This window comes from Phaenicophaeus curvirostris, chromosome 2 (genome assembly GCF_032191515.1).
Source record: "Phaenicophaeus curvirostris isolate KB17595 chromosome 2, BPBGC_Pcur_1.0, whole genome shotgun sequence".
Taxonomy (NCBI): domain Eukaryota; kingdom Metazoa; phylum Chordata; class Aves; order Cuculiformes; family Cuculidae; genus Phaenicophaeus; species Phaenicophaeus curvirostris.
In genome coordinates, this window is record NC_091393.1 from 19,390,247 (window position 1) to 19,416,825 (window position 26,579).

A 26,579-nucleotide genomic window follows, 5' to 3' on the forward strand; every position below is an offset into this window, starting at 1 on the left:
TGAAGTGAGATTTCTCCAGAGGTTTTTGTTGCTGTTTAGAGCTATTTTTATGTCTTGCTTTCACCACCCGGCCAGAAAGAGTGCAGTGCTGTGGATTCAGTTGCTATAGGGATAATGCTTTGAATTAAATAGAAGCAGAAATATGCAGCATTAAACCTTAGGTTCTGGCCAGCAACAGAGCATAACTATTATGTTTTAACAAAATAAAGAAGAAATATTTGAATAATAAAATGAAGATATTTATGTTCAAGGGACAGTAATAACCTCCATTATTTTATTTATGGTATGGAATTATATACAGTAGAAAATCACATATAACAAGATTGTCTGTGATGTGTTATGGCTATTGCTTGTTGCTGAAGCAAGAGAAAAAGTATATTTTGTGTGCCCTTTGAACAGAACGTTACACATAGCGGGCAGGATTCAGCTTTCGAAATATAAGCACATAGTGTCACTTTAGATACTCCTGGGTAAACCATTTGGCTTTCAGGGGCTGCTTCAGAAGAGCTTAGGACTGGCACAAACCTCATGTGAATTTCTTAGTGCTTTATAGCTTTAAAATAGCACTAGCCACTTAGGTTTGGGAAATTAAATTATACTTCTATATGACAGTGGGATACCCTCTAAAATGAGCTGCTGTAGTTTCATTGTTGGGTTAGATTTGATTAGAACCAATTTTCAGTGCAAAAATGGGACCAATATTTAATGCCAGGACATATTTTTATAGTTTATAATGGAAACTCTCTTTAATTGCTGTGGTGATACATAGAAGTTTCTACATTTAGGAGTGGATTTGCTATCTAAAAATTGTCATTGAACCTGGCTTTTTTAACAAGACATATTTGCAGCATTGCATTGTTCTCTTCATTTAAAAATAGTTAATTTCCTTCCAAACTTAATATCTTCAGATTTCATTTTTATCTTCCAGCCTGAAGATAGACTGGTTTTCATTAACGCTCTAATTTTCTGCTGCCTGAATTTTCCACTTTTATTTAGAGAACTCCTTCATTGCTCAGCATCTTTTATTTCCAGAACAATATAAATGTAAGAACTGTATCCAGAAATCTGCAGCACTTTGGTTAGTCTGACGTAGCCGATAAAGGCCGTTATGAATTTGATGTACCTTGCAGTACCTGAAATACCTATACGACATTGACAAATGTGACAATTCATTCTGGAATAGTAGTTGGAGGCCAGATGAGATACCCCAAGGTGTTTCAGATAGCACTGAACATCTGCCTGGTCTCAGTTGGCCTAACTAATTAGGTAAAGTAATTGAGCCTCTGATCTCCATTGAGTATATGCCCATCTTCCATGCAGACACCTAAATTCTGATGTCTGAATTGGCAAGGCTGAATCCCTTCTTTACTGCTATAAGATTATTTGCCTGATTTAACACCACATTTGCATAAGTATAGGAAGTTGCAAGTTTGTTAGCATCCCATGTGATATTTTAAACATGCATTTTTTTTATGTTTAATGTAAGAATACTCGTTTAGTTTAGGAAATCAAGTTGGAAATAAGCAAACTTTACAATTCCTTCACAAAAATCCTTTAGGACTTTTAGTTATTTCCCTATAAGGTTCAAGAAATGCTTCAGATTTGATTAGGAATTTGTGTAGTAACATATACACATATATTTTTACATAATTTATAAAATGGAATTACTTCTCGTGATTTTTTTTTAAATTGCCCGAATTCTTATATAATAAATGTCAGGGTTTGGTCCATAATCAACAGCGACATGAATTTGTCCTTACTTCTATAGAAATGGTGTAACTTATTTGAGAACTCAGGTTGGCTTCAGTAAGGGACTTTGAGCTTTAAAAGCCATTCTGTGAATGCTACATCACACTAGTAAGCAAGAAACAAACAAACAAACAAAAAAAGACATTAAATTAGACAATACTTTAAATTTCTAAATGCAAAGATCACTGAACTCAAAGCGGTATCTGAAATTTCCAGAACTGGATGTGATCTTGTGTCTTATTTCTCAGGGATATGTGAATTTGAGATTTCTTGCTTCCTGAACTGGCTGACTTTGCCATATCTGTGCTGTGAAATGAACCTTTTAAGAGTCCTTTGAAAAACTAGAAGATTCAAGATTATCCAGTTTCCTCTCAGGCACACTATCAAAGTTATAAATGAAAGCCTTCCTATCCTTTCTCTATCTAAAAATATGCTACATAAAAAAAAATAAGATACATTTTGACAGTTGAGAAATTCAAAAGCTGGAGCACAGAAGAATCGATTTAGCATGTTATTCAAAAACCCTGAAGATAAGAAAGTATCTTGCAGTGAGATTTAGCTCCTAAGACACATAAGCTTAGAATGTCTCCAGGTGAGCCAAATGTGTAAGATCTTGTCACAGTTGATGACGGTTCAAGCCCTTCCAGTTGTCTAAACACTGACATTCTAATGGCACAGGTACTAGGGTAACTTTCCTGTTCTACACAGAACACCCAGAAGAATACAAGCCTTCTGCAGTTCTTTTGTCTTATCTAGTATTTTCACACAGATCTCTCAGATACACCATGGCATGTCAGATGGCACTAAGTGCCTGACTTGAAGCAATTAAATACAGCATCTTATCACAGAATCATAGAATCGTTAGGGTTGGAAGGGACCTTAAAGATCTTCTAGCTCCAACCACCCTCCCATGGACAGGGACATCCCACTAGATCAGGCTGCCCAAGGTCCCATCCAACCTGGCCATGAACACCTCCAGGGATGGGTCATCTACAACTTCCCTTGGAAACCTGTTCCAGTGTCTCACCACTCTCACATTGAAGAAATTCTTCCTTATATCAAGCCTAAATCTGCCCCTCTCCAGTTTATGCCTGTTCCCCCTTGTCTTATCACCACAAGCCTTTATGAATAGTCCCTCTCCAGCTTTCTTGTAAGCTCCTTTCAGGTACTGGAAGGTCTCTATAAGGTCTCCTCGGAGCCTTTTCTTCTCCAGGCTGAACAAGCCCAACCCTCTCAGCCTGTCATCAATAGTCTCTCACACATATTGTTTTGTGAGGTGGAAAGTTCTCCAGTTCCCCTGATTGTTTTTGCTCGATCACCAGCAAGTAGCACATTAACTCGGGCACCTGCTTGAGGATCCCATTGCCTGAACTCAAGCACCAAGGTCTCTGTCACAATCGTGTCTCCCTGGTCTCAAGCTTCTTTTCTTGCATACATTTAAGAAGGCAATTTGAGGCCATCTAGGATCTAATATTAGGTGCCTTTATCTCAGAATGAAACTCACTTCTTATATCTAAAGAAATTCAAAGAATATCTGGATGATGCTCGTAGTCATATGGTTTAGTAGTCCTGCAAGGAACTGGGGAGCGGGCTTAGTGATCCTTATAGGTCCCTTCCAGCTTGCAATAATCTGTTGTTCTAAATGGTTCTTCAGATTCCTGCAAATCAAGACACTGGTGATGTTACAAGCTTTTGGCTTCTCCTAGTCTAGGAAAACAACAACCAACCGCAACCAGGAAAATATAGAGAAAACTAGACCAGCATGGCAGGCCCCGTGATGGAAAGGATTTGAAATGCTGTCTCTTCCCTTATTTCTCTAAAGATTAGGAATTTTTGGATCTAAACTTGTCAACCCCAGTTCAACTTGGTTAGAAGTGCTAAATAGAAGATGCACTTTTTCACAGACTTTTGCCACTATACACCACAACAAACATGTTCAGTTCTGTATGAATAATTCTCAACTCACTTAAAAACCCAGCTTTTATTAGGTCCTGACAAACAAGAATGAAAAGAACCTTAGACATGCACAGACCCAAGCAAGGGGAGGGGGAAGAACATTTGTTGGTGCTGCCAGGTCACCTGCAGGAACCTCAGCTCCAAATGTTCTGCTTCACAGCACAAGGAATGGCCATTTCTGTTTGCCACTCAGGGAGTCAAATTACTTCTCCTTCTGGGTTGCTTTCATACATCAAAGCATAACATTTATAGCTGAGACAGAAAGCATTCTGATGCTGACTTTGATGAATTGAGGTGCTTTTGCTTTTGCAAGGTTCTATCCTCTTTTCCCCTTCATTCCAAATAGCTGTTTATCACTCTGAAGGGCTTGTTGGCTGCGCTTTGTTTACATGTTGTTCTCTGATCTGAAGGTTTGGTGAAACAGCAGTTTCACAGACCCTTCATTATATGGTGTGCTGATTAATAGAGATAGTGTAGCTCAGTGAGTTTGAAGAAAACATCAAGATTTTGCACATATACAAAAGACATGGGCTAAAAATCAATCAAAATATATGAGGTTTCATTCTAGCCTCGAGAGAGAAAACTTCCATGGAAAAATCAATAAGTGCTTTTATTTGGAGGAACAATTTCTTTTAATCATAAACAGTCACTAAATTCTAAAGTACAAACCAGTCTAACATATTTAATTTTAGCTTTTTTGAAACTTTTTAATTTTAGTAAAGAGGGCATCTTAACATAAATTCTATAGAATTTATATTAATATTAAACTTGCATACTAGTGTGATTATTTTTTTTTAATATTCTCCTGGCCTGAATGAAAGAAAGGCATAAAGAGTAGCGGACACTAAAAAGTCCAATGGTTCAGTCAGTTTAGACAATTTCCTTACAGAATAGCTTTAACATCATGGATAGGGAACACTCAGATTGCCACCTCTTTCATGGTCAAATCCACTGTCCCCTTTTCCATAAAGTCCTTCAACAAACCTACCTCTGCTGTATCAATTATAATAATTCACCAAATTAATAATGTCTAAGTGAGAGGCAGTAACTGGCAGACTCCTGTTAATAGCTAAAATTTGGAAATGTTAGCAGTTCCCTTATGCTGATGTCTGGTTTTATTTTTGTGGCTCCTTTTCACTGCTTTCCTTCCCCTTTTAATTTCCACATTGACTCCTCCTATTTGGTGAAGCCAAGGCGTTTTTGAGTTATTTGTAGAACAAAACACAAAAAAAGCCACAAGTTTTGTTTGTTTTTCTTTTTTGTTTGGAGTTTTTTACGATAAAACATACATTTCAAAAAGTTAAATGAGAGACTTTGTTACAACACCTTTCTGTTAAATATTTTGGATTAGATGACTAAATATAGGCATCCAGACTTGAAAATCTTTATTACATTGCTGGGAACATGTTGATTTCTTTCAGTACTAATGTTGCATTCTTTCCTTTCACTTGCCCACCACAGCTGTGACTGCCTCACGGGATGGAAAGGTGCATTTTGCACAGAAACAGTGTCAGTATGTGATCCAGAGCATGATCCTCCACATCTGTGCAAGCGAGGCAGCACCTGTGTGCCACTGCCTAATGGCTATACGTGTCACTGCCCTCTGGGAACAACGGGCACCTACTGTGAACGAGGTATGTCAAATGGATAGCTCGCTGTACATACGATTATGCAAAAATTCCCTGGCTGAAGAACACACTATTTCATAATACAATGATGAAATGCAACATAGAGACAAAAAGTATCAAATAGACTTTATTTAAGAAGGTGGTGCTTCTTTCTGTTAGAAAAATCAAGCAATTTAAAGCTATGAATTGTTAGATACTGTTTTCTGACTCCACTTGTTTTCAACACCATTTGGTCTTTCAGGTTTTTCAAATAATTCAACTCAATTCACAGGCAGCACAGCATTGTCAGATACCGAAAGGACAGGAAGCATTGCAGAGCAGCATTGCAGTGCTTAGTCCTGTTCCCAAACCAATCATAAGGAAGTGTGGTGAGAAATACACTTAAGAGCTCAGTATTACACTTCTGAGTACAGTTTGAGAGTAGGAAGCATCTGAGACCTTATCCAATTTCTACTGACACTAATGGAGAGGTTCCTGTTGACTTCACCTGCCATTGGGCAGGGATGCACTGAGAATGATGATAAAAGCTGCAAACATCACAGAATCACAGAATCACAGAATCAAGTGCCTGTGCTCCCTGGCTTTATTCCAACATGTTTTCCTCAAAATATGTCCTCAGTTTTCCAACTTTGCATTTCTTACCTGTATATATAGGAATCCTTTATCTGTCTGGTTTCTTCTCTAAGAGATTGCACAAATGAATATTCAACAACGTGACAAAGCAGATCGTACAAGCTCAGGGACTTTCCCTCTAAGTGTCTGAAGCATTTCTGTGTGCAAAATATGTAGTACAATCTGCAGTGTCTATTCTGTAGCTCTCAGAGTCAAGCTTTTTCCTTCTAGAATCTCTCTGTATCTTTTGGAGAACTCCAATTATCATAAATTGGCTCCCTTTTCAAACTGCCTGCCACGATCCAGCCTCCCTCATAATGCCTGCAGAGCAAGTTTCAAGCATAAAACAGACAAGCTGAACTGCATTTGACCTGATTTGCAGTCCTTACCTTACAGTTAGATAGAGTTTTAAAACTCCATGGCGGAAAGCACTTGCATTTATTAGTCTCAAATCAAAGAGAATACAGCTTCTGGAAAGCCATTGTTAAATTCTTCATTCTATGTAAGAATGTACTTTCTCTGTTGCCTCTGCTGCAACAACTTTTCAGGGCTCTTTCTATGAACTTTTCAACTTTGAATTCTCATTTCAAGTGAGATTTTCAAAAGTAATACCATCTGGATCCAGGACACTGATCACTAGGATATGTGCTATGCATAAACCAGGTAATTAATCAGGTAAACACTCCTGTGTTCTGGCTTCAGAATAGTTTTAGATGTTCTTGTGATGGCCGCTATTACGAGTACAAATAGCTTGTATCTGAGCAACCCAAAATTGTATTTCTTGTAGACTGCCATCCTTTTAGTAATTCCTCCACCTGGCAAACACATTAGAGGGTTCTTCTCTGTTTTATTTAAAAGCTTTCTTTTTATGACTAGGGACTATGGGTCCTGACCAAACTCTTTGCCCTGCATTTCACCTCACTCTGGCAGAATAATGAATTATCATGAGATTTTTCAAAGCACAGTTTGCACTTTTAGTGGATGGCAAATTGCTAAAAAACAGCTGCTTATCAAGATTGAATATCTCATCTCTGGATTGATGGTGGTTATTGGAGCCAAAAGAAAAAGAGACAGAGAGCAATGAACAGCCCAAGGGACCTGGAGAGAACAAAGGGAAATTAAGTGATGGAGACTAATGAATGTGCAAGGAAGGAGGAAAGAAGTGTGTGAAAAAAGGCAGAAGAGATTTATGAGGCAAAAAATACAGAGGAGAATAAGAAAGCAAAAGAACAAATAGGCCTTCACGAAATAATAGCAATGGGTAAATAATGTCCAACGGTACAGATTGCATGAGAACAAGTCAGGTGAGGTGAGTAAATTGGGCAGTAGGGGTAAGACCACAATAATAAGGAAGAGTTATCTGACCACAAATGTTAAGGGTTCTCAAACATAAACAGACTATAATCAAACACTAAATTGCCTAGCAAACACTAAATACGTTTGTGGTTCGTTATGAACTAAACACATGAGCGATGAAAGTGGCTGAGAGAACTGGGGTTGTTTAGCCTGGAGAAGAGGAGGCTGAGGGGAGACTTCATTGCTCTCTATAACTACCTGAAAGGAGGTTGTGGAGAGGTGGGTGCTGGCCTCTTCTCCCTAGTGACAGGGGACAGGACGAGAGAGAATGGCCTCAAGCTCCGCCAGGGGAGATTTAGGCTGGACATTAGGAAAAAATTCTTCACAGAAAGGGTCATTGGGCACTGGAACAGGCTGCCCAGGGAGGTGGTTGAGTTCCACTGATGATCCGGTGGGTCTCTTCCAACCTGGTTATTCTATGATTCTATGATTCTATGAAAGAACATGTGCATGTGTAGATAAGGATCTTACTGTTCTTAAAGAGTTATGTGATGTGTCTTGCTCAGAGCAGACCCTAACACCAAGAATGCCATGACTGCCATCACAAAGATATCATAGAATCACAGAATCACAGAATCACTAGGTTGGAAAAGACCCACCGGATCATAGGGTCCAACTGTTCCTATCAATCACTAAACCATGCCCCTCAGCACCTCATCCACTCGTCCTTTAAACACCTCCAGGGAAGGTGAATCAACCACCTCCCCGGGCAGCCTCTGCCAGTGCCCAATGACTCTTTCCATGAATTTTTTTTCCCGATGTCCAGCCTGAACCTCCCCTGCTGAAGCTTGAGGTCATTCCCTCTTATCCTGTCCCCTGTCACTTGGGAGAAGAGGCCAGCACCCTCCTCTCTACAACCTCCTTTCAGGTAGTTGTAGAGAGCAATGAGGTCTCCCCTCAGCATCCTCTTCTCCAGGCTAAACACCCCCAGCTCTCTCAGCCGCTCCTCATAAGGCCTGTTCTCCAGCCCCCTCACCAGCTTTGTTGCTCTTCTCTGGACTCGCTCCAGAGCCTCAACATCCTTCTTGTGGTGAGGGGCCCAGAACTGAACACAGGATTCAAGGAGCGGTCTCACCAGTGCCAAGTACAGAGGGATGTGGTACATTATGGTTAATCTTTAGAAGTCAGAGCTGAACTAAATATGTTCTATAGTTAGAAAACTAAGTTGGAACAAGAATAAACTCAGGGAGAGAATGGTCACTTAAAGAGCATAGTTTATATGGCTCATATGGCCTGAAATTCACAGTGTTTACTTGGGCCACTCAGAAATTCACACAACTACTTGTGCTGTTCTCACAATGTGCATTGCCAAGTGTAAATACTGAGAAATAGTCTTAGGAGATTGCAGTAAGATATGTGTTAAATCTTATATTTTAGAGGAAAGTAGAAGAATTCAACCCACTTAATAAAGAGAGGGTAGCAGTTTCAATTGCCCTGCAGTTCCTATAAGCTGCATAAGATTAATTAATATTCAGCACGAAGTACAAAGGTATTGTTTGATCTATCAGTCTGAGAGTAAATATTTCATTGCATAAATGGCACTCAAACATTGCTGAGACCTGGTGCAGTGTTAATTCTTAGTTAGCACTCCCTTAACCACAAGTATTAGGAATAAAGGGCAAGTAGTTTATCTAGGGTTTTTTTTTTTTAAATGAATTATGTTTTCCAGAACACCAAAATACGATGTTAACAAATTCTTTTGTTTGGTTGACTTAAAGTTTGCAACTGAAGCATCAGACAGCTATAAATTATCTTCTGATTAAGAAGTGAAACATCAACTCAGACCAGCAACTGATTTATTCTAGGTATTTATTAACACAGAAAGCTTAAAACTAGCAAGAAGCTTCAACTCCCAGCAGTTTAGTTCCAGCTTATTCCATTTGGCTCAATGAGTTCCTTTCTAATTCTCAAGACCTGGTTATTTCAGCTCTCTTGCAAGTATATAGTAGACTTCTTGGCTTTGGTGTGTTTACTACTGTGAGACAAAGGTCAGGTGACAGGGATAATTCTTCCTGGGGAAGAAGCAACAGTCTAAACCCTTTTTGCTGCAGATAGTTTGATTTACAGGACATCATTATTATAGATATAAACACAATATCTTTTTCAAAACTAGTAATTATTTAGAGATGTTAACGTTAGAAGTACAGACTTGTTATCCATAATAGCTCTCTGCAATTATATTCTAACCTCTGCTAGATTGTATACCAGCAGCTTATTCCTCTTATAAAAACAATGTCTCTGTGTGAGGTCAGTAATCTTGCCTTTAGCAGCAGCCAATAATGCAGATTTAGAGAAAAGGTTAACCCAGCAACTATGTATGACATCTCCTTGAAGTAGTCTTTTAGCATCCAAACACTTGTGGCCTGCCTTTTTATTTTCTTTTTCTTGTCACTTGTTTTAAAGGCTTAAGTCAAGCTTCTCATCTTGACACAAACAATGTCACTTAAAGCGGTGGAAAACTGGAGCATAAATAAATATCGAGTCAGTGAAGTTCCTCTGACATTCTGTTAAGCATTGAGATACATTTCCACGTACACTAGAATTCCCCTAGATGTTAAGCATGTGAAATTTAAGCCCTACATAATTTGTTCGATTTGGCAGAGGAATGAAGATGATGCATCATCAATTAATTCTAAGATTTCACAGACCTGATAATATTTAAGGGAACAGAACTGCAGTGTTTCAAAGCTTCTGAAGATGGCAGTATTGGAGAAGAATTGCCTATGACTAAAATAAGGATGGTTTTCATCACGATATTTCTATAAATTTAAAATTATTCAGCAGTTTTCTTCTTTAGCAGCATTAATTTGTGCCATATACTTTCATAAATCAATTAAAATAGTTTTTCTTGACTTCGAGGCATCATGATGGATTGCTACTGCCCTTCTCACAAAGAAACAAGTTATGAAACAGATTCCTTTAACTATATGTTAGTCTCTGAATTCCATAGCTACAAATAATGCTTATCAATATACAGCTGTTGAAAGGAAAGCAAATGTAAAGAGGTTTTCATTGTTCTGTTCTCAATTTAATGAGATACTTCTGAAACAATAAAGACATTTCCTTGGTGAACGAATGGCAAAGAAAATTTCCTCTTGCCATGTTTATCAGCTCAGGTCAACATTGTAGATATTATTCTGATCTCAAATTTGATTCTTCTGATACAAAAATACAGTAAAAGTTTTTAAATTACCTGATAACATGAGAGAAAAGAAAAAATGTAACAACAGTTCAGTAACTATTTAATCCACATCTAAAGTCATAACAGATGAATAAGAAGTGGAAGAATGTGACGTTCAGAATAATTTTTACTATAAAAATCTTCTTTCTCCATAGTCTAGGATGTTACTTGACATATTTTGACTGCTACTCTAAGGCAAATGAATTCATAACGTGATTTAGCTCAAAAATTTTACATGACCAGACACCTTTTGCATGAAACACTCAAGCAGACATACACATATGCACACGTGTGCTGGTTTTATCTGACAATGCAGTTAGACTCCCTGGCTTAATGAACAAACTATTTGATAGCTGTTATTTGCAGGATTCTATGTTTAACCATTTAAAGGACAACTGCAAGCATTTATTAGCTTGTTCTTTTGAGTCACAGTGATTATTGTTTTTTCTTAGTCATTTAAGAAACTTAATACTCATGATAGACACAAGAAAACATGCATTTGTAGTATTTCTCTCAATAATTTGAAATATCAAGTTGAATAAGGAGAGTTGCCTGCTTAAATATACGCCATGGATTAATCATATATAAATTCAAGTGCAAGTCACGCATGATAAAATGAAGGCATTGTTATGCAGCACAACAATAATGCCCTCCATTCCAAGTCAGCCATGAGTGATGTGATGTCCCGATAAAAATTCAATCATACACTTATCATTCTCTCCAGTTACCCAGTTGAAGAAGAACAAGATATAGCTAGCTAACCAACACTTAGCAAGATTGCTGTGGGATTATTTTCAGATTTCCTCTGATTTGCTGAAAATACGCCTGTTACGTTACTTTTTGAAGTTGTTCAGACTTAGAAACTGTGCCAAGGGTAGGAACTGCTTTTAAAGGCAAGGCATCTAGGTTTAAATATCCCCTCCCAAGTGACAGGGGACAGGACAAGAGGAAATGGCTTCAAGCTTCATCAGGATAGGTTCAGGCTGGACATTAGGAAAAAATTTTTCACGGAAAGGGTCATTGGGCACTGGCAGAGGCTGCCCAGGGAGGGGGTTGAGTCACCTTCACTGGAGGTGTTTAAGGGATGGGTGGATGAGGTGCTGAGGGGCACGGTTTAGTGATTGATAGGAATGGTTGGACCCGATGACCCGGTGGGTCTTTTCCAACCTGGTGATTCTGTGTGAGTTCAATATGTAAGTTCCCATTAGAGTTAATTAAAGTCTAGTCCATAGAGTCAGTGAAGCTATCTAGCTGATAAGAAGCTTTTCTAAATGTAGATGCTTAGTGTTTTTGAGATGCCTTGGCATTCAAACTTGGATCCAAAAGCATCCAGGCAGAGTTCATAGATAGGGTACAGGACCTGTTGGACACTTGTGCTCTTCTGGAATGGCACATGAGAATCATAGAATCATAGAATAACCAGGTTGGAAGAGACCCACTGGATCATCGAGTCCAACCATTCCTATCACACACTAAACCATGTCCCTCAGCGCCTCGTCCACCCGTGCCTTAAACACCTCCAGGGAAGGTGACTCAACCCCCTCCCTGGGCAGCCTCTGCCAGTGATCATAGTTGACCATAATGGGTATTTTCATGCTTATAAATAATATGTGTAGACAGCTACATGTAAGTGACCTAATGCCAAAATTAATGCCTCCAATTATATAGCAACCTGTTTCCATGACTTATTTACTCTCATAAACACTATGTAGAATAACAGCTTTCTTATGATCCAGTCCTCCTCAAGGCACACTTGCGCTGTTGTCAGACTAAATCCAGTCCAAGATATAAGTGAAGAAGTGAATTTTAAAAGAGATTAACAATGTTTTAAATACTTAATTCTTTACTAATTGCTCTATCAGGCTGCACTGAGATACTCATAGTCCTACTCAGTGCCCTAGTATTTAGACAACTGAAGGCTTCCAACATGAGGAAATCTCAGACTGGGAATTTCCTCTTAAAAGCATCTTCAGAGCATTTCAGTACCTAGAATGAATTTACTACCAAAGCCAGGCATGGATTAAACCTTTGTAGATTTTATTTGTACCACATTTTCCTAATTGCCTATTGATTAAGCATTCATTTTCACTGTCATAATGCAAACACTCAAACACGTCTGTCATATCCTCAAAGCCTCTAACAGCCACTGAGTGACTGGGTATGTAAGGTTTTCTTTTTTTTTTTCAACCGTACAATCTCTTCCGGGAAATTTTTGCTAACTGAAATATTCTTTGGACAGAAGTAACAGAAATTATCCATATCCTGGCTGTAATATCCATATCCTCATATGTTGGAGAATCAGGTTCAGATTTCTGGACCAGCTGATTTCCTATTACTGAGGTTTCATAGCTTCTTCCGTTACAATTTACATCTTTATTCATTCTTAGGCACTCATCTCTTAATATGTGTTGTGCAAAAAGAATGAGTTCTGCTATTTGGACTTTGGCTAGTAACAGCTATTTTAGGCTTTGGAAAACCAGAGGCATCTTTAGGGATTTAGCCATATGCTCCTAGATGTTACTTCTTAGCTAATTAGGTTTCTAATTAGCTAACTGTAGAGATGACAACTCCACTGCAACAAAACCAAACAGATCTGTAGACTTCACTTACAAAATGGTAATCTTTTTGTTCCAGTATTGCTCAGAATAAGGAAGAATTGAAACCACTGGAAATTTCTGACTGTGTAGATCAAATCTTTTAGTCAGGTGTCTTTTGATAATGAACTGTTCTGCTGGAAGTGCCAAGGCCCTGAGCCCATCCTGTCACCACTTTTCCTGAGGTCTCTGCCAGCATTTCCTGCTTGGTCTCAGTGCCAGCCTAGAGATGGGGCTGGTGTCTGGTCTTGAAGACATCTCTGTTGAGAAGCCCCAGTGGGAGTTTCCTCCTGCATTGCTCAGGAGCAGGTTTTAAACAGAGGCTTCTTCATTAATCAGATATAGAACAGAAATGTTTGTTGAGCTTACAGTGCACCACACAGTACTAAGTGACCTAGTAAGTAACGTAGCCGCACAAGTCCTACAAATTTAGCTTACAGGACTGGCAAAGGCATCCATTCAACTTGCTTGTTTTAGCAAAGAGTTTCTCTGGAGGAAGCATAAGTAACACATGAACTTTGTAGTGCAAGTTTAGTCACGCTTCTTACATCTTAGGTAGAAAAAGAAGTTTGTTTTCAAGAAAACAACAGCAAAGTACTCCAGCATTCAACCTGACATGTTAGTTTTACATACACCTGCTATAAAAGCAAATTGAAAAGCCTAAATTATCTTATTCTTCACCTGAAAAGTTTCTCTGTCTATAGATGCAATGTTGCAAAAATGAAATTGTATCCTGATCATCTCTGCACTGCAGTAAGGTTAAAGCATTCTGTTCTGAAATATGGGTCCACATTTCAAGGTACCAGTCAAGTCAGATTCTTTCCATGCATATAATCAGTACTTAAAGGACCTATAGGTTACTCATAAGCAAATTAGAATTCATTCTTCCTGTAGTTAGTCCTGCTTTATTGTGGCAAAATATGTTGCTTTATGACAGTTGTTAAGATATATTTATTGTGAATAAAATCACTTTTTTAGCAAAATGAGAGTAAAATATTTGGAAGTTTCAGAATGAAATATATTAAATATAGTATTTTATTTGACATCTACAAATCAGGATAATACCTCCTTTCTAAAGCTTTCTGACATCTGCTGCTGAAGATGTGGGTGTTATTTTGTAATACTCTGTTTGTAATATAAAGCCATGGATTTAATTCATTCTCTGAGTGATACTATAAAATCGCCTTTTTTCATCCTTGTTCTCTCTCTCTTCTCCAAGGTTTTTTATCATAGCAATCTTCCTTTCACATATCTTACAACGATAAGCAATGTAGTATTCCAATCCAGCTGCAGCTGAGCATTTTCCTTTCACACTAGCCTATGCTTCCTTCATAAGCAGTAAAGAATTAACTACATCAACAAAGTGAAGCTGTATCTGACATGGAGACTTTCAGATGACTCATTGTACACTTCACCTGGCATAACCTTTTAAGCAGCAGCATATTTAATATATGAATGACTGCTGTGGGACAGTTCCTCATATGTAAGTCTCACTGTGCAAAGATTTGCTAAGGGAAGATTGACTTCCAAATGATGCATAAAGTAGAAATATATATGAACAAAATGAATTATTATTCCTGATTGATATTTAAATATACATATCAATGTTGGGATCACATCTTTAACTACTAATGGTGAACACTGTCTTTTACTTACTGAAAAAAATACATATGAAATTTATTGTTACTTTGTCTTTCATACCTGATAGTTTTTATAAGCTGTAGTGATACAAATTACATCACCTAAACTGTTTAGCAAGTTTTATTACTATTTATCTTCCAGGGTAATTGCTACTGTTAAAACTATTTCTATTTCTGCCAGCTTTTAAATATAGATGCTGTGATGTTCTCATTTCAGATGGTATGTAATATATTACCACGGGCACTGCCAAGCCTTGATATCATAACAGCTATTAGGATGCTTAGGGTGGGAGTGAACTGTAAACATAATGTGTTTGCATGAGGATACATACATAGATTGAATAGCAGCTCATCAAAAGCTTGAGTCTCATCACTCAAACATTTCATAAATCCCTTATAATTGGTATTCCAGAGATTAAAATTTACTTTTAGACTTACTAAGAACTCGTGAAGTTACATCCATGAACCTTCCTCAGAAGTATTAGTTGTCATCTGGGGGTGTTTAGCCTGGAGAAGAGGAGGCTGAGGGGAGACCTCATTGCTCTCTACAATTACCTGAAAGGAGGTTGTAGAGAGGAGGGTGCTGGCCTCTTCTCCCAAGGGACAAGGGACAGGAAAAGAGGGAATGGCCTCAAGCTCCGCCAGGGGAGGTTTAGCCTGGACATTAGGAAAAAAATTTTCAGGGAAAGGGTCATTGGGCACTGGCAGAGGCTGCCCAGGGAGGTGGTTGAGTCACCTTCCTTGGAGGTGTTTAAGGCACGGGTGGATGAGGTGCTAAGGGGCATGGTTTAGTGTTTGATAGGAATGGTTGGACTCGATGATCCGGTGGGTCTCTTCCAACCTGGTGATTCTATGATTCTATGATTCTAAGTGGTAAGAAAGAATGATGAAGTTGTGTATAGCTCAAAAGTGTACATTATATCCTGTCTGGAACTGAGTGAAAGTGCTCCATTTCAGTACAAGATAGGACAACTTGAATCATCAGGCATCTCAGTACAATGATCCTAAAGCAGATTTCAGCAGCAATTACTAAACACGTTCCTCTTAAAATGTACAGACACACAAAGAAGTTCATTAAAAATCCTCCACTAAGAAATAAATGTTTATGGTGAATCCTGCAAAAGTATTTTGCATATGAATTTTTAAACAATGTAAAATTTACACTTAAATTTATTTGAAAACAAACCCTAAAATGATCACATTTATTTTGCATTGCAACTATGGTCTTGATTGTTAATGGAAATAAGAAACACAGAAGATAAAATAACATTGATTTGCTATTATCTGAGTTTTATTCTGCATCTAGGTTATTTTTAGTCTTCAGAAAGGGAAGAATTAGAAGTATTATGTACAGCATTTATGAAATGTGCAAAATAACCATAGATAACTGGTGTCTTTAATAATGCAGTCCTCTCAAAATATCTTTCAGAAGACATTTCCTCTTGTATTTTTCAGACATTTCCATTAGCGATCCATCTTTCAGAAGTAATGAATCATCATGGATGTCATTCGCACCCTTTTTTATCCGGCATAAGACTCATATCAAACTACAGTTTCAGCCTCTATCTCCAGACGGTATCTTGTTTTACACTGCACAGTATTTGGGTGCTCAGTCAGGTAAGGATACTCCAGTTTGCTGGTATGTACGTCAAGGTACTTCTTTGAACAAGAAGCAGGACCTAGAAGTGACTTAGTCAGTCTCTGTAACTCCTTGTTCATGGTGACTGGGTTTTGCTCGATGAAAAACTTAAATTAAATAACCAAGTTATTAAAAAACAAAAAGCAAAACCAACAACATGCATAACAAAATTTTGGATTTCTCCAAAGCCAGCAAGTATTTAGTGAAGTGGTTCAGGAAACTGTTTTCCTCTGAAAATTAACTGTAGCCACCTTTTCAACAGACATTTATTGATACTGCTCCCTGTTTCAGTGCAGCTACACTAGGATTCACTCTGCGGGTCTGGCCCAGTGTTTTAAAATGACTAAAACTAGAAGTCATATAAAAACGGACCAAACAAGTTAAGTAAATGTGAACAGCCTAAGAGAAAGCTAATGAGGTTCATCAGAGGCTTGTTTTATTATACAGTGGTGAAAAGCTTCATGTTGCAACATACAAGCTCTGCATTTTTAGGCATGCAGAGTGAAAACCAAATTGAAATAAAATATTGCTACTATTTATAAAAGGATTTTAAACTTTACTGAGTTAACATCTGTAAAGCTTCACGGCAAGGAAACATAATTTGCCAATCGGTATAAATACATTTAAAAATTTAGTCTTTAAAGTGTAATTTTTTTCATTACTTCATTAACACACTTCATCTTTATATTGCATTTATGAGATTTCTTGCACATTTTTAAATGGAAGCATTACATATAATCCAGAAAATTACCATAGAGCGTATTTTCCACTTGTACTAAGTACTTCATTATGCAAAAAAATGGGCTTTTGCATGGCAAAACCCCCACTTAACTATTTATAATGGTTTTTTGTTCCTTTTTTCAAACTTTAAAGAAAGACATTTCAACAAACATGCTCAGCCACAAATACATAGAAACACACATATGCCCCTTTTACCACCTTCTTATCACTGATGTTTTAACAGGCTGTTATCGGGTAAGACTGGTAATACCTCACACACTGCTGGCACCACCTATTTGACTTGTTCTAATTACAACCACATACAGAGAAGCAGCTTCAGAGAAAAACATATGGAATATCCGCAATAGAAATACACTTATTTGCAAAGAACTCTGTCTTCTGCAAGGAAGCTTTCTCATAATTTTGTCAGGCCATACTCTGAGATTCTCTGTGAATAGTTGTCTCCTATATAAACTAAAGCATTATATGGGCCATGTAAAACAGAAGAGAAAAAAGGGTCTCTCACCAAAAAAAGGTCATCGAAGCAGCAAACACAGAGAAATTCAACATCTCTTTGGAGCAGCAAAGAGACTGCTAAGTCTGTTTAACTTCAGCCAAGAGTGGTTTAGTACTAACGTGTTCCATTCTATTGCCATTCATGAATGTTAAGTTTGCATGGGAAGGAGCAATTCCTTTAAATCATTTTCTAGAATCACACCAATTTCATTTCAAAATAAAAAAACATCTTCCATGGAGTAATTTAATTTCTTTACAAAGTTCCTATTTCCATTTTCACTGTCCTGAAGTTCTGCAAGATTTAGGAAAAGCTAATCATCTGGCTCTTTATATTTGCTTTCGCATAATCCTGTCAAATCCAGACAGAATTAGACTGATGAAAGATGCAGAAGTATTCTTAGCAGCCAGCAGATGTGAAAGAGCTTTCTGTTGGGGATTAGTGTAGAAAGCATTTTATATAAAGCCTTTTCTTCTACACAGTTATGTAAGATTTAATAAATAGATTGCCAAAAATCACAGGATTTTTTTTCTAAAATTCCTTTTTAATAGGAAATAATTAGAAGATTTTTTTTTTCCTTGCTAGGCAATGCTGCTTTTTTTAAAGATATGGACTCTGATGATGCAGATGATTTAGCAATGATACTGAGTTGTAGCATCCCATAGCAGCACAGTTATACACTGGCCTGGCACGGTTGGACTCGATGATCTGGTGGGTCTCTTCCAACCTGGTGATTCTATGATTTTATGGCTTGTCACTCATGTAAACACTAAGTTGAGACTTTCCCTTCAGTGGCATGCCCCCACCAAATAGTCCTCCTACCATTAGAAAAACAAAATCGGTAATAGGTGAAGAAATAAACATGAGGTCCATTGAAAAATTTCCTTTTTGCATTATTCTTTTCAAAGACTTTTATAGGCACTTCTAGAAAGGGTGGGCAGGTGGTTACTCTCCCTACTCGAAAGCTGGTAACGCTGGTTCCAGCCTCCACTTCACTAACAATGTGATTACTTCAGCACACACATTTAAACACCTGGCAAATAGGCATTAAATGGAAAATATCCTTTCTCTGCCAGGAGAATTCGCTGTAATTCTGTCAGTCATCAGTTTTCTTGGTTTGTTGGCTGTTTCTGAACACGTATCATGGCTTTAAGTCAGGTAGAATTGATTTCTTCAGGCCGTAAGAAAATAATTTCCAAACTTTGAGAAAATTCATATTAATGTGGGGGGTGGGGGTGGTGAAGAAGTGAGTTATGTGTGCATATTTTAGCTTGGAAACTTGCAGATAGAATGATAAGGACTCCTCCCCCCCACCTTTGGTTACTTTTTCTTTTATGCCAGTGAGGTAAAAAGGTAGGTGATGCGGACAGTTGTATGTGCTGCTTCTGAGGGAGGTCTCTGCAAATAATAACAGCACTCTTGTGGAGTTCAGCAGAGCACCAGCTGCAGGCCAGCCCACTGCACATTTTCTCAAGTATAGTGTATCCTATTACTACCAATGAAAGTGGGAAAGCCCCATTGAATAAATAGCCTTGAATTCAGACAGGGTTTGCTGGCTGCCTATCAACTGCTTGAACAATGTATAATTCAGTCTATTTACATAGACCGCCCTATATACTTGAAAATATTGGTACTCTGGGTAAAACATAGTAAGCAGCATTACTTTTTCCTTGAGTTATAGCATTACTGAAGCTTTACATTTGTTTGTGAATGTGGAATATGTTGTAGACTGCACTATTCCAGAGTTCAGGCCAGGGTGATGGGAAGGTTTGCTCCCTGATGAGATGAGAAAGAACAATTACGCTAGGTGACTAAGAAGAAAGTTATGTTAATAAACAGAATGGAATGACTCATGCTAAATTTAATACTCAACATTTGCAACACCAGTGCTCCGTCACTCTTTAACAGGATTAAATGTAACATACCTTTAACTCCTGATATTTGAGGCATTTCAGTTTAAAAACCTAAAGCATGAAAACAAGACAGACCCAGTACATGTGTGTGATGTCTGCATAGTTTCCTAAGGCATTGTTTATGGTGAAAACCAAATCGTGGAATTGGAATAAAATATTTTGGAAATACTGAGAACTTCTAGAAATCGACAAGGGAGGAGTGTTGGTTTCCTAATTAGAAACTAATTGATTATTCATTGACTTTTAGAACAGAAAATTAGACTGGTTAAGTCTTCTGCCTTGGCAGACATGCTTGCTTAGCCAATAGGGACATAACTTCTTTTTATTTGTTTGGGGATCATTATTTTGGGGATCATGGGGCCGGATGGGATTCATCCAAGGGTATTGAAGGATCTGGCGGATGTGCTGGCCAAAACCCTTTCCATCATCTTCCAACAGTCCTGGAAGACTGGGGAAGTCCCACTGGACTGGAGGCTGGCTGATGTTGTGCCCATCTACAAAAAGGGCCGCAGGAAGGACCCAGGAAACTACAGGCCTGTCAGTCTGACCTCAGTACCAGGGAAAGTCATGGAACAGGTGATCTTGAGTGCTATCATGAAGCATATGGAAGAGAACCAGATGATCAGGCCCAGTCAACACAGGTTCACAAAAGGCAGGTCTTGCCATACTAACCTGATCGCCTTCGATGATAAAGTGACTCGGCTGCTGGATGAGGGAAAGGCTGTGGATGTATCTTCCTGGACTTCAGCAAAGCCTTTGACACAGTTTCTCACAGTGTTCTGCTTGAGAAACTGTCACCTCTGGCCTGGACAGGCGCACACTCTCCTGGGTGGAAAACTGGTTGGATGGCCGGGCCCAGAGAGTGGTGGGAAATGGAGTTAAATCCAGCTGGAGGCCAGTGACAAGTGGGGTTCCCCAGGGCTCGGTGCTGGGTCCAGCCCTGTTCAATGTCTTCATCAATGACCTGGATGAAGGCATCGAGTGCACCCTTAGCAAGTTTGCAGACGACATTAAGCTGGGTGGAAGTGTCGATCTGCTGGAGGGTCGGGAGGCTCTGCAAAGGGATCTGAACAGGCTGGACCGCTGGGCAGAGTCCAATGGCATGAGGTTTAACAAGGCCAAGTGCCGGGTCCTGCACTTGGGGCACAACAACCCTATGCAGTGCTACAGACTAGGAGAAGTCTGTCTAGAAAGCTGCCTGGAGGAGAGGGACCTGGGGGTGTTGGTTGACAGCGACTGAACATGAGCCAGCAGTGTGCCCAGGTGGCCAAGAAGGCCAATGGCATCTTGGCTTGTGTCAGAAATGGCGTGGCCAGCAGGTCCAGGGAGGTTATTCTCCCTCTGTACTCGGCACTGGTGAGACCGCTCCTCGAATCCTGTGTTCAGTTCTGGGCCCCTCACCACAAGAAGGATGTTGAGGCTCTGGAGAGAGTCCAGAGAAGAGCAACAAAGCTGGTGAAGGGGCTGGAGAACAGGCCTTATGAGGAGCGGCTGAGAGAGCTGGGGTTGTTTAGCCTGGAGAAGAGGAGGCTGAGGGGTGACCTCATTGCTCTCTACAACTACCTGAAAGGAGGTTGTAGAGAGGAGGGTGGTGGCCTCTTCTCCCAAGTGACAGGGGACAGGACAAGAGGGAATGGCCTCAAGCTCCACCAGGGTAGGTTTAGGCTGGACATTAGGAAAAAAATTTTCAGGGAAAGGGTCATTGGGCACTGGCAGAGGCTGCCCAGGGAGGTGGTTGATTCACCTTCCCTGGAGGTGTTTAAGGGATGGGTGGGTGAGGTGCTAAAGGACATGGTTTAGTGTTTGATAGGAATGGTTAGACTCGATGATCCAGTGAGTCTCTTCCAACCTGGTTATTATATGATTCTATGATTCTATGATTTGTGTGGACTAAATTAGCAGTGTAGGCAGCAGAACTGCCAGCTACCTTGGTGACATCCCTGTCATCCTGAAATCTGTTGCATATAAAGTGTTGTTGCTACCCATTTGCCACTGATGGTGCAACTGATGTTGACAAACTGAGGTTGCCCAAGGAAGGTGGCTCCTTCTAGCTGAAAAAATATGCCGTGCTGACAGTGGTGACTAAAGGAAGCAGAAGTTTCTTCACAGAGGAGAGCAGCATTTTTGAATGGTCTAACCTATAAACAGACAATCCCCCACCCCTGCTAGATGCATAAGCATCACTTTTTCTGCAGGGCTGTTCTGGCTTTTAGCTATGTCCTTCTGCTCTGAGATAGTGCTCCAAGTGGAAGCTGGAATTACTTATTACCACAATTATTTTTTTATATGGTTTGAGAAATTGGCTTGATATCTGTTCTCAGTCTTGCATGAGCTGTGAGGTGCAGCTCCATACCTGCAGCAGAAACGTTTCGAAACAATCCATGGCAGCATATCCAGTGGTAGCTCCTATAAGTGTGCATTAGATGCACTGGCTATGGGCATCACTAGATAATAGATCAAGTTACAATACCTGCAACAAGCTGCTATAACCTTTCAGCTGACTGATGCCTAAACTGTGTGCATGCACTCAGACCATGGCAAGGTTAACAAACCCCTAAAGGTAAGACAAAGGAAGAGATTAGGTTGAGAACAAACTTAAACCATGGTGACGTATTATTCTCTAGCAACTAGCAGCAGAATCTGTAGAAGGGTGGGAATAAGGCTCATCTTTCCATCCTTCATTCCTTTATTCTACCCACTTATAGTCCTCCCAGTTCTGCTTTTCTTTCTCTCCTTTGCCCCAGACCTTATTCTGGCTCCTGGATGCACTCAAGAGACCAGCTCTGAAGGGCTCCCTCTCATGTGAAGACCCCAGTGCATCACCTTCCTTGGCCACAGATTGAAGCCATTCAGCTGCAGGCTGAAGGTTCAGATTTCAACCCCTACTAGACAAGAAAAGTTCTGCTACTGGAAGAACACCTAAAGGGTCACAGTGTAAGAGGACGTGATTTGGGTCCATGGAAAAGCACACAGGATAGCAAGGTGAAAGGAAAACTGTAAAGAACGGGAGGATAAAAAGGAAGAATGAAAGCAATGTGAACAGAGTTCAGCAAGGCAGGACAGAGCAGTGAGCAAAGACACATCTGGAGCTATGATGGTTATAGGATGCATCATACCAACAAGAGGCAATACTGCTGTTGGAGGCACAGGCAATTTCTTATGGTGGCTTAAAGAGATCAACTTAGAGAGCAAGGATGAGCACATACTGAAACCAATTTCATAAACTGTGAATTATTTCTGTAAATGTTACTGCTTATGAGAATGTAAGGTTCAAATGCTCACTCTGTCGCTGAGATGGTGCCAATAACCATTAAAAGGTTTCTGAAAAGGAAAGAGGGGAGAGAGGAGGAAGAAGGGGATGTTACCTGATACCACAATGACAGAAACAGGCATTCTGGCCTTGAGTTATAGGACAGCAAGGTAAGATAAAAGCAACAGAATCCATAGACCGAGGCCAGGAAACACATCCAGAGATGCTGTCTCTGAGCTCCAAAATGACTGAAGCACTGAGCTCATCAAAGCCTCCATTCCCAGCAGAATACCATAGCACAGAGGCTTCTGCTTAGAAACACAGGATGAGAAAAAGGACAAGCATCAGATGGCTTATGAGTTTTCAGCAAGGTATCTAGATCTTCAGTGGTCCAGTAACTAATTGGTGAGTTTTGAGCAAACAGGGAGGCTCTAGAAAGACTTGCATCTCTGTACGTATCTCACGACAAGTTTCAAAAAGGTGAACACCACTAACTAGAAGACTGCATCCACTGCTCACAAAGTTATTGAAAAGGATGTTCTGGAAGATCCTTTAGCCTTAAAAAAATCAGTGGGAAATCCTTCTTATTGTCAATTTGCAGTCAAATGTAGGAATAAATTCAGGTACTTTTAACAGGTTATAAAGGCTTTGTCTTATATGCGTAAACATGGAGCACAAGGGTAGACTTTGAATCACTGTGGAGAAGAGACCCTGAAATGCTATAAATACCATCCAGGATACCCTCCCTGCCGGTGGTCTGTCAGCCTAGGGTCTTCTGACACTGTATTCAGTCCTCCTAGGAAGCGCATTGCCATTAGGCAGATTTGATATTCAAGGCAGTAACTGCAAACATCTTTGGCCAGCACAGCTGTGTAAATTTACCACTATCACTTTTGTTACACGTGGTAATGCTTCTGGCATGAACTGGATGTCTCAAAATAGAGTGCAGCATTCCTAGCATGTGCTTCCAACTGTACAAAGTTTCGACACATTTCCATGCAGATGAATTTCCTGTGGTAACTGAAGAATGATCCCCTCTCAAGACGGGGATATACAGACACTCACCTGCATATCTAGAGAAAGGGTGAACATGAAAGGGCACTGTCACCATTTGAGAGAATTTAAGACTTGACTGCGTGATTATAACTCACTTCCTTACAGATCTACATACTTATTCTGAGCAGTAGCAAGCTGAAAAGTTTTGTGATGCATTCAGAATTCATCATTAAGTCATCAAAGCAGATATCATCATAGATAAGCCAGACCTCACAGTAGTAGTCGGACGTACTTATAGGAGACTTTCCATTAACTCCCATTTTTAGGAACTGACTGCTTAGGACATAGACTTGATGTGGCTCCTGGGAATGCTGATATCTGGTATGGGAGCAGGTGAGATTTGTGCACATAATGAAAACCTGAAAATATAAGTTGAGGGAAAATTGAAACCTGTTTTGGAGTGCTGGCTTCTGCTATGGAATAGAGATTAGAACAACTCCGACCTTCAGTTATTTGGTGAAGACCCTGAACTAGGGTTTGCAAGCAAAAGTACTATTTTAACTCCAGAACAGTTCCTTCTGTAAGGCAACACCTGTTAAAAAATCCCCTTCCCCTGAGAAGACAAGGAAACAACCTTTTAGCATTTGGGCTATAACAAAAACCCCCAAACCCCTTTTCTTTTCATTTTACTGAAATGGGGAAGATGACAGGGGCAGGAAGGTGCATCAGAACAGAGCCGAATGCTACACCTGAAGATTTTGCTACATACTGAAGATTTTGCTCAACACCCCAGGGTCTCGACATGTTGCTGTTTGAAGCCACAGATAAGCTACAATAGCCTGTTTCTAAAGAAGCTTCAACCTTTTTGATTTGGATTGCTTTACAGTTCCTTGAACAGCATCCCAGAGGCTGGGATGTGTTGAGCACTTGAGTGCTCAACAAAAGAATAACCGTGAGAGCCTGTCCTAGGAGTTTCTCTGGGGGTTTTATGTGACACTGCTGATGAGGATAAATAGTCCGCTATTAGATAAGGTGTTATTCTGAAAAGCTGGAAGAGAAGTTGTGTATCCTGTGTGTAGGTCATATTTTCTAGAAAGTAGAGACCAGCTGTAAATCCAAGTCCTGGAAAAACTTGAGGATAAAACCTCCTTTGGTCTTCAGTCCCAGTTAGGGTCGTAGGGGACAGATTCAACTAATGCTGAAACGCAAACTGTGGAAATCACCTTGCTTCATGGTCTCCCATACTGAGACTGCTGGGAGGAGAAATTCAGTGGTAAGAACGCTCTTTGTTTACAACAGTGCTGCAATTCTTATGATGGCACAGTCCTGTACAGGCTTCAGCTGTGCGATTCATCCCTCAGGAACAGGGCAGACCGAGGTACCTTGTTGAAAATGTCTCTGGTTGCTAAAGCGAAGAGGAACAAAGCCAAGTCTATAATTTGCCTTCAGTTTGAGAGGAAGTTTCATGGCCATTTAGCACAGAGTACCTTACATTAGAGTCCTAAAATATTTTCAGTCAGTTGTCCCCAAGTAGTACCTACAGCACAATAAACTTCATCGAGAAATACTGAACACTGGGATCAATGTCTACAGCAGAAAATTTATTTCAACACTCTGCTGTTCTTGCCAAAGACAAAAATGGGAGGTCATTTGTGAAAAGAGAGGACCTAACCAGGGGGGACAAGACAGTGCCTTGAAAGCTCCAAGGAGAGCTGAAATTGGAAAGTTTAAATTTTGCCTCAAATCTATGCTAGAACATAATCCAGAGTACTCAGACATAACCTCTCTTTACAAAGCAGATAGAAGATGTGGTGACACAGTTTTGCTCTTGTACAAAGTCTAAATAAGGCTCTGAAAGTCACGACAAGTACATTAGCCAACAGATATCATTAGGCTTGAGTCAGAAGCACTATGATTAACTGTGTCCATTTTTTCCTAGACATCACTGAAGCACTATTCTAATGTCATCTCAGATACTGTCAAATGTCTAAAGCTACCAAAAAACTTGCCCGCAGGTCAGGAAGTCTTGGAGAACTTCCAGCTACTCCAGCTCTTGATTACAAGACAGATGAGCAAGCAGCTCTGGTCATGTTTTCCTTCTTCCCAAACAGCAAAGAATGAGTACTCATGTCCTTACTCACATCCTTACGTAAGAGTGCATGTCTGGGTAGGAGAGGAGATTGAAGGCCACCAAAGAGGTAGTTCAGAAACTTTTTCTCATGCTCCTTTCTTACCTTAGGATAGAGGTCCTGATAAAAGAAATAGACAAGCAGGTTATGTACATTGTTCAAACAAACATGACATGACTGCATTCAAACACTGCACTGAAAAATTAAGCAAGCTTACAGCCACATCACTCACCCAGCAAAACCACAAGTGAAGGCAACTAAATTCATTTTGTGAAAAAGTTAGAAACAAACAAGGTACTCAAAAGGAACAGTAAATGCAGGGAAGTAAACCAGATCATCACACCTGGAACTAGCAGGCTAGAAGGAAGTGCCCTGTCATTGCTGAACTAGACTTGAAAGAAGGAAGAGCCACCTTCTCATTCTGCCCACGGATGTCTGGGGCAGAGAAGGAGAGGCATGAAGTATGTGCTCTACAACCACTGATACAACTGAAATATCTCCACTCTGACTGAATGGGAACCTGAACAATTGCTGAAAAGAGAGCTCCAGTAAATTAAACCATTTGTTTTTAATTTCAATAAAGACAATGTAACTTAAGGATTAGATATACTCAAAAATTAAACTCCAAAGAAAGCTAACTTCATCATTCTACTAACAGGTTCACACTTAAGAATGCTAAATCTTTAAGGAAATAGTACTTTG

At 39.6% G+C, this 26,579-nt stretch overlaps 1 protein-coding gene across 3 annotated transcripts in view; it reads left to right on the forward strand.

Annotated features, from left to right (window-relative positions):
* EYS (eyes shut homolog) overlaps positions 1-26,579 on the forward strand; it is a 774,985-nt gene that overhangs the window by 746,160 nt on the left and 2,246 nt on the right. For all 3 annotated transcript variants that reach the window (XM_069851470.1, XM_069851468.1, XM_069851469.1), the window contains 2 exons: positions 5,167-5,339; positions 16,172-16,333. In XM_069851470.1, coding sequence (XP_069707571.1) covers positions 5,167-5,339; positions 16,172-16,333 — 335 coding nt within the window. The remainder of the gene's footprint in view (positions 1-5,166; positions 5,340-16,171; positions 16,334-26,579) is intronic.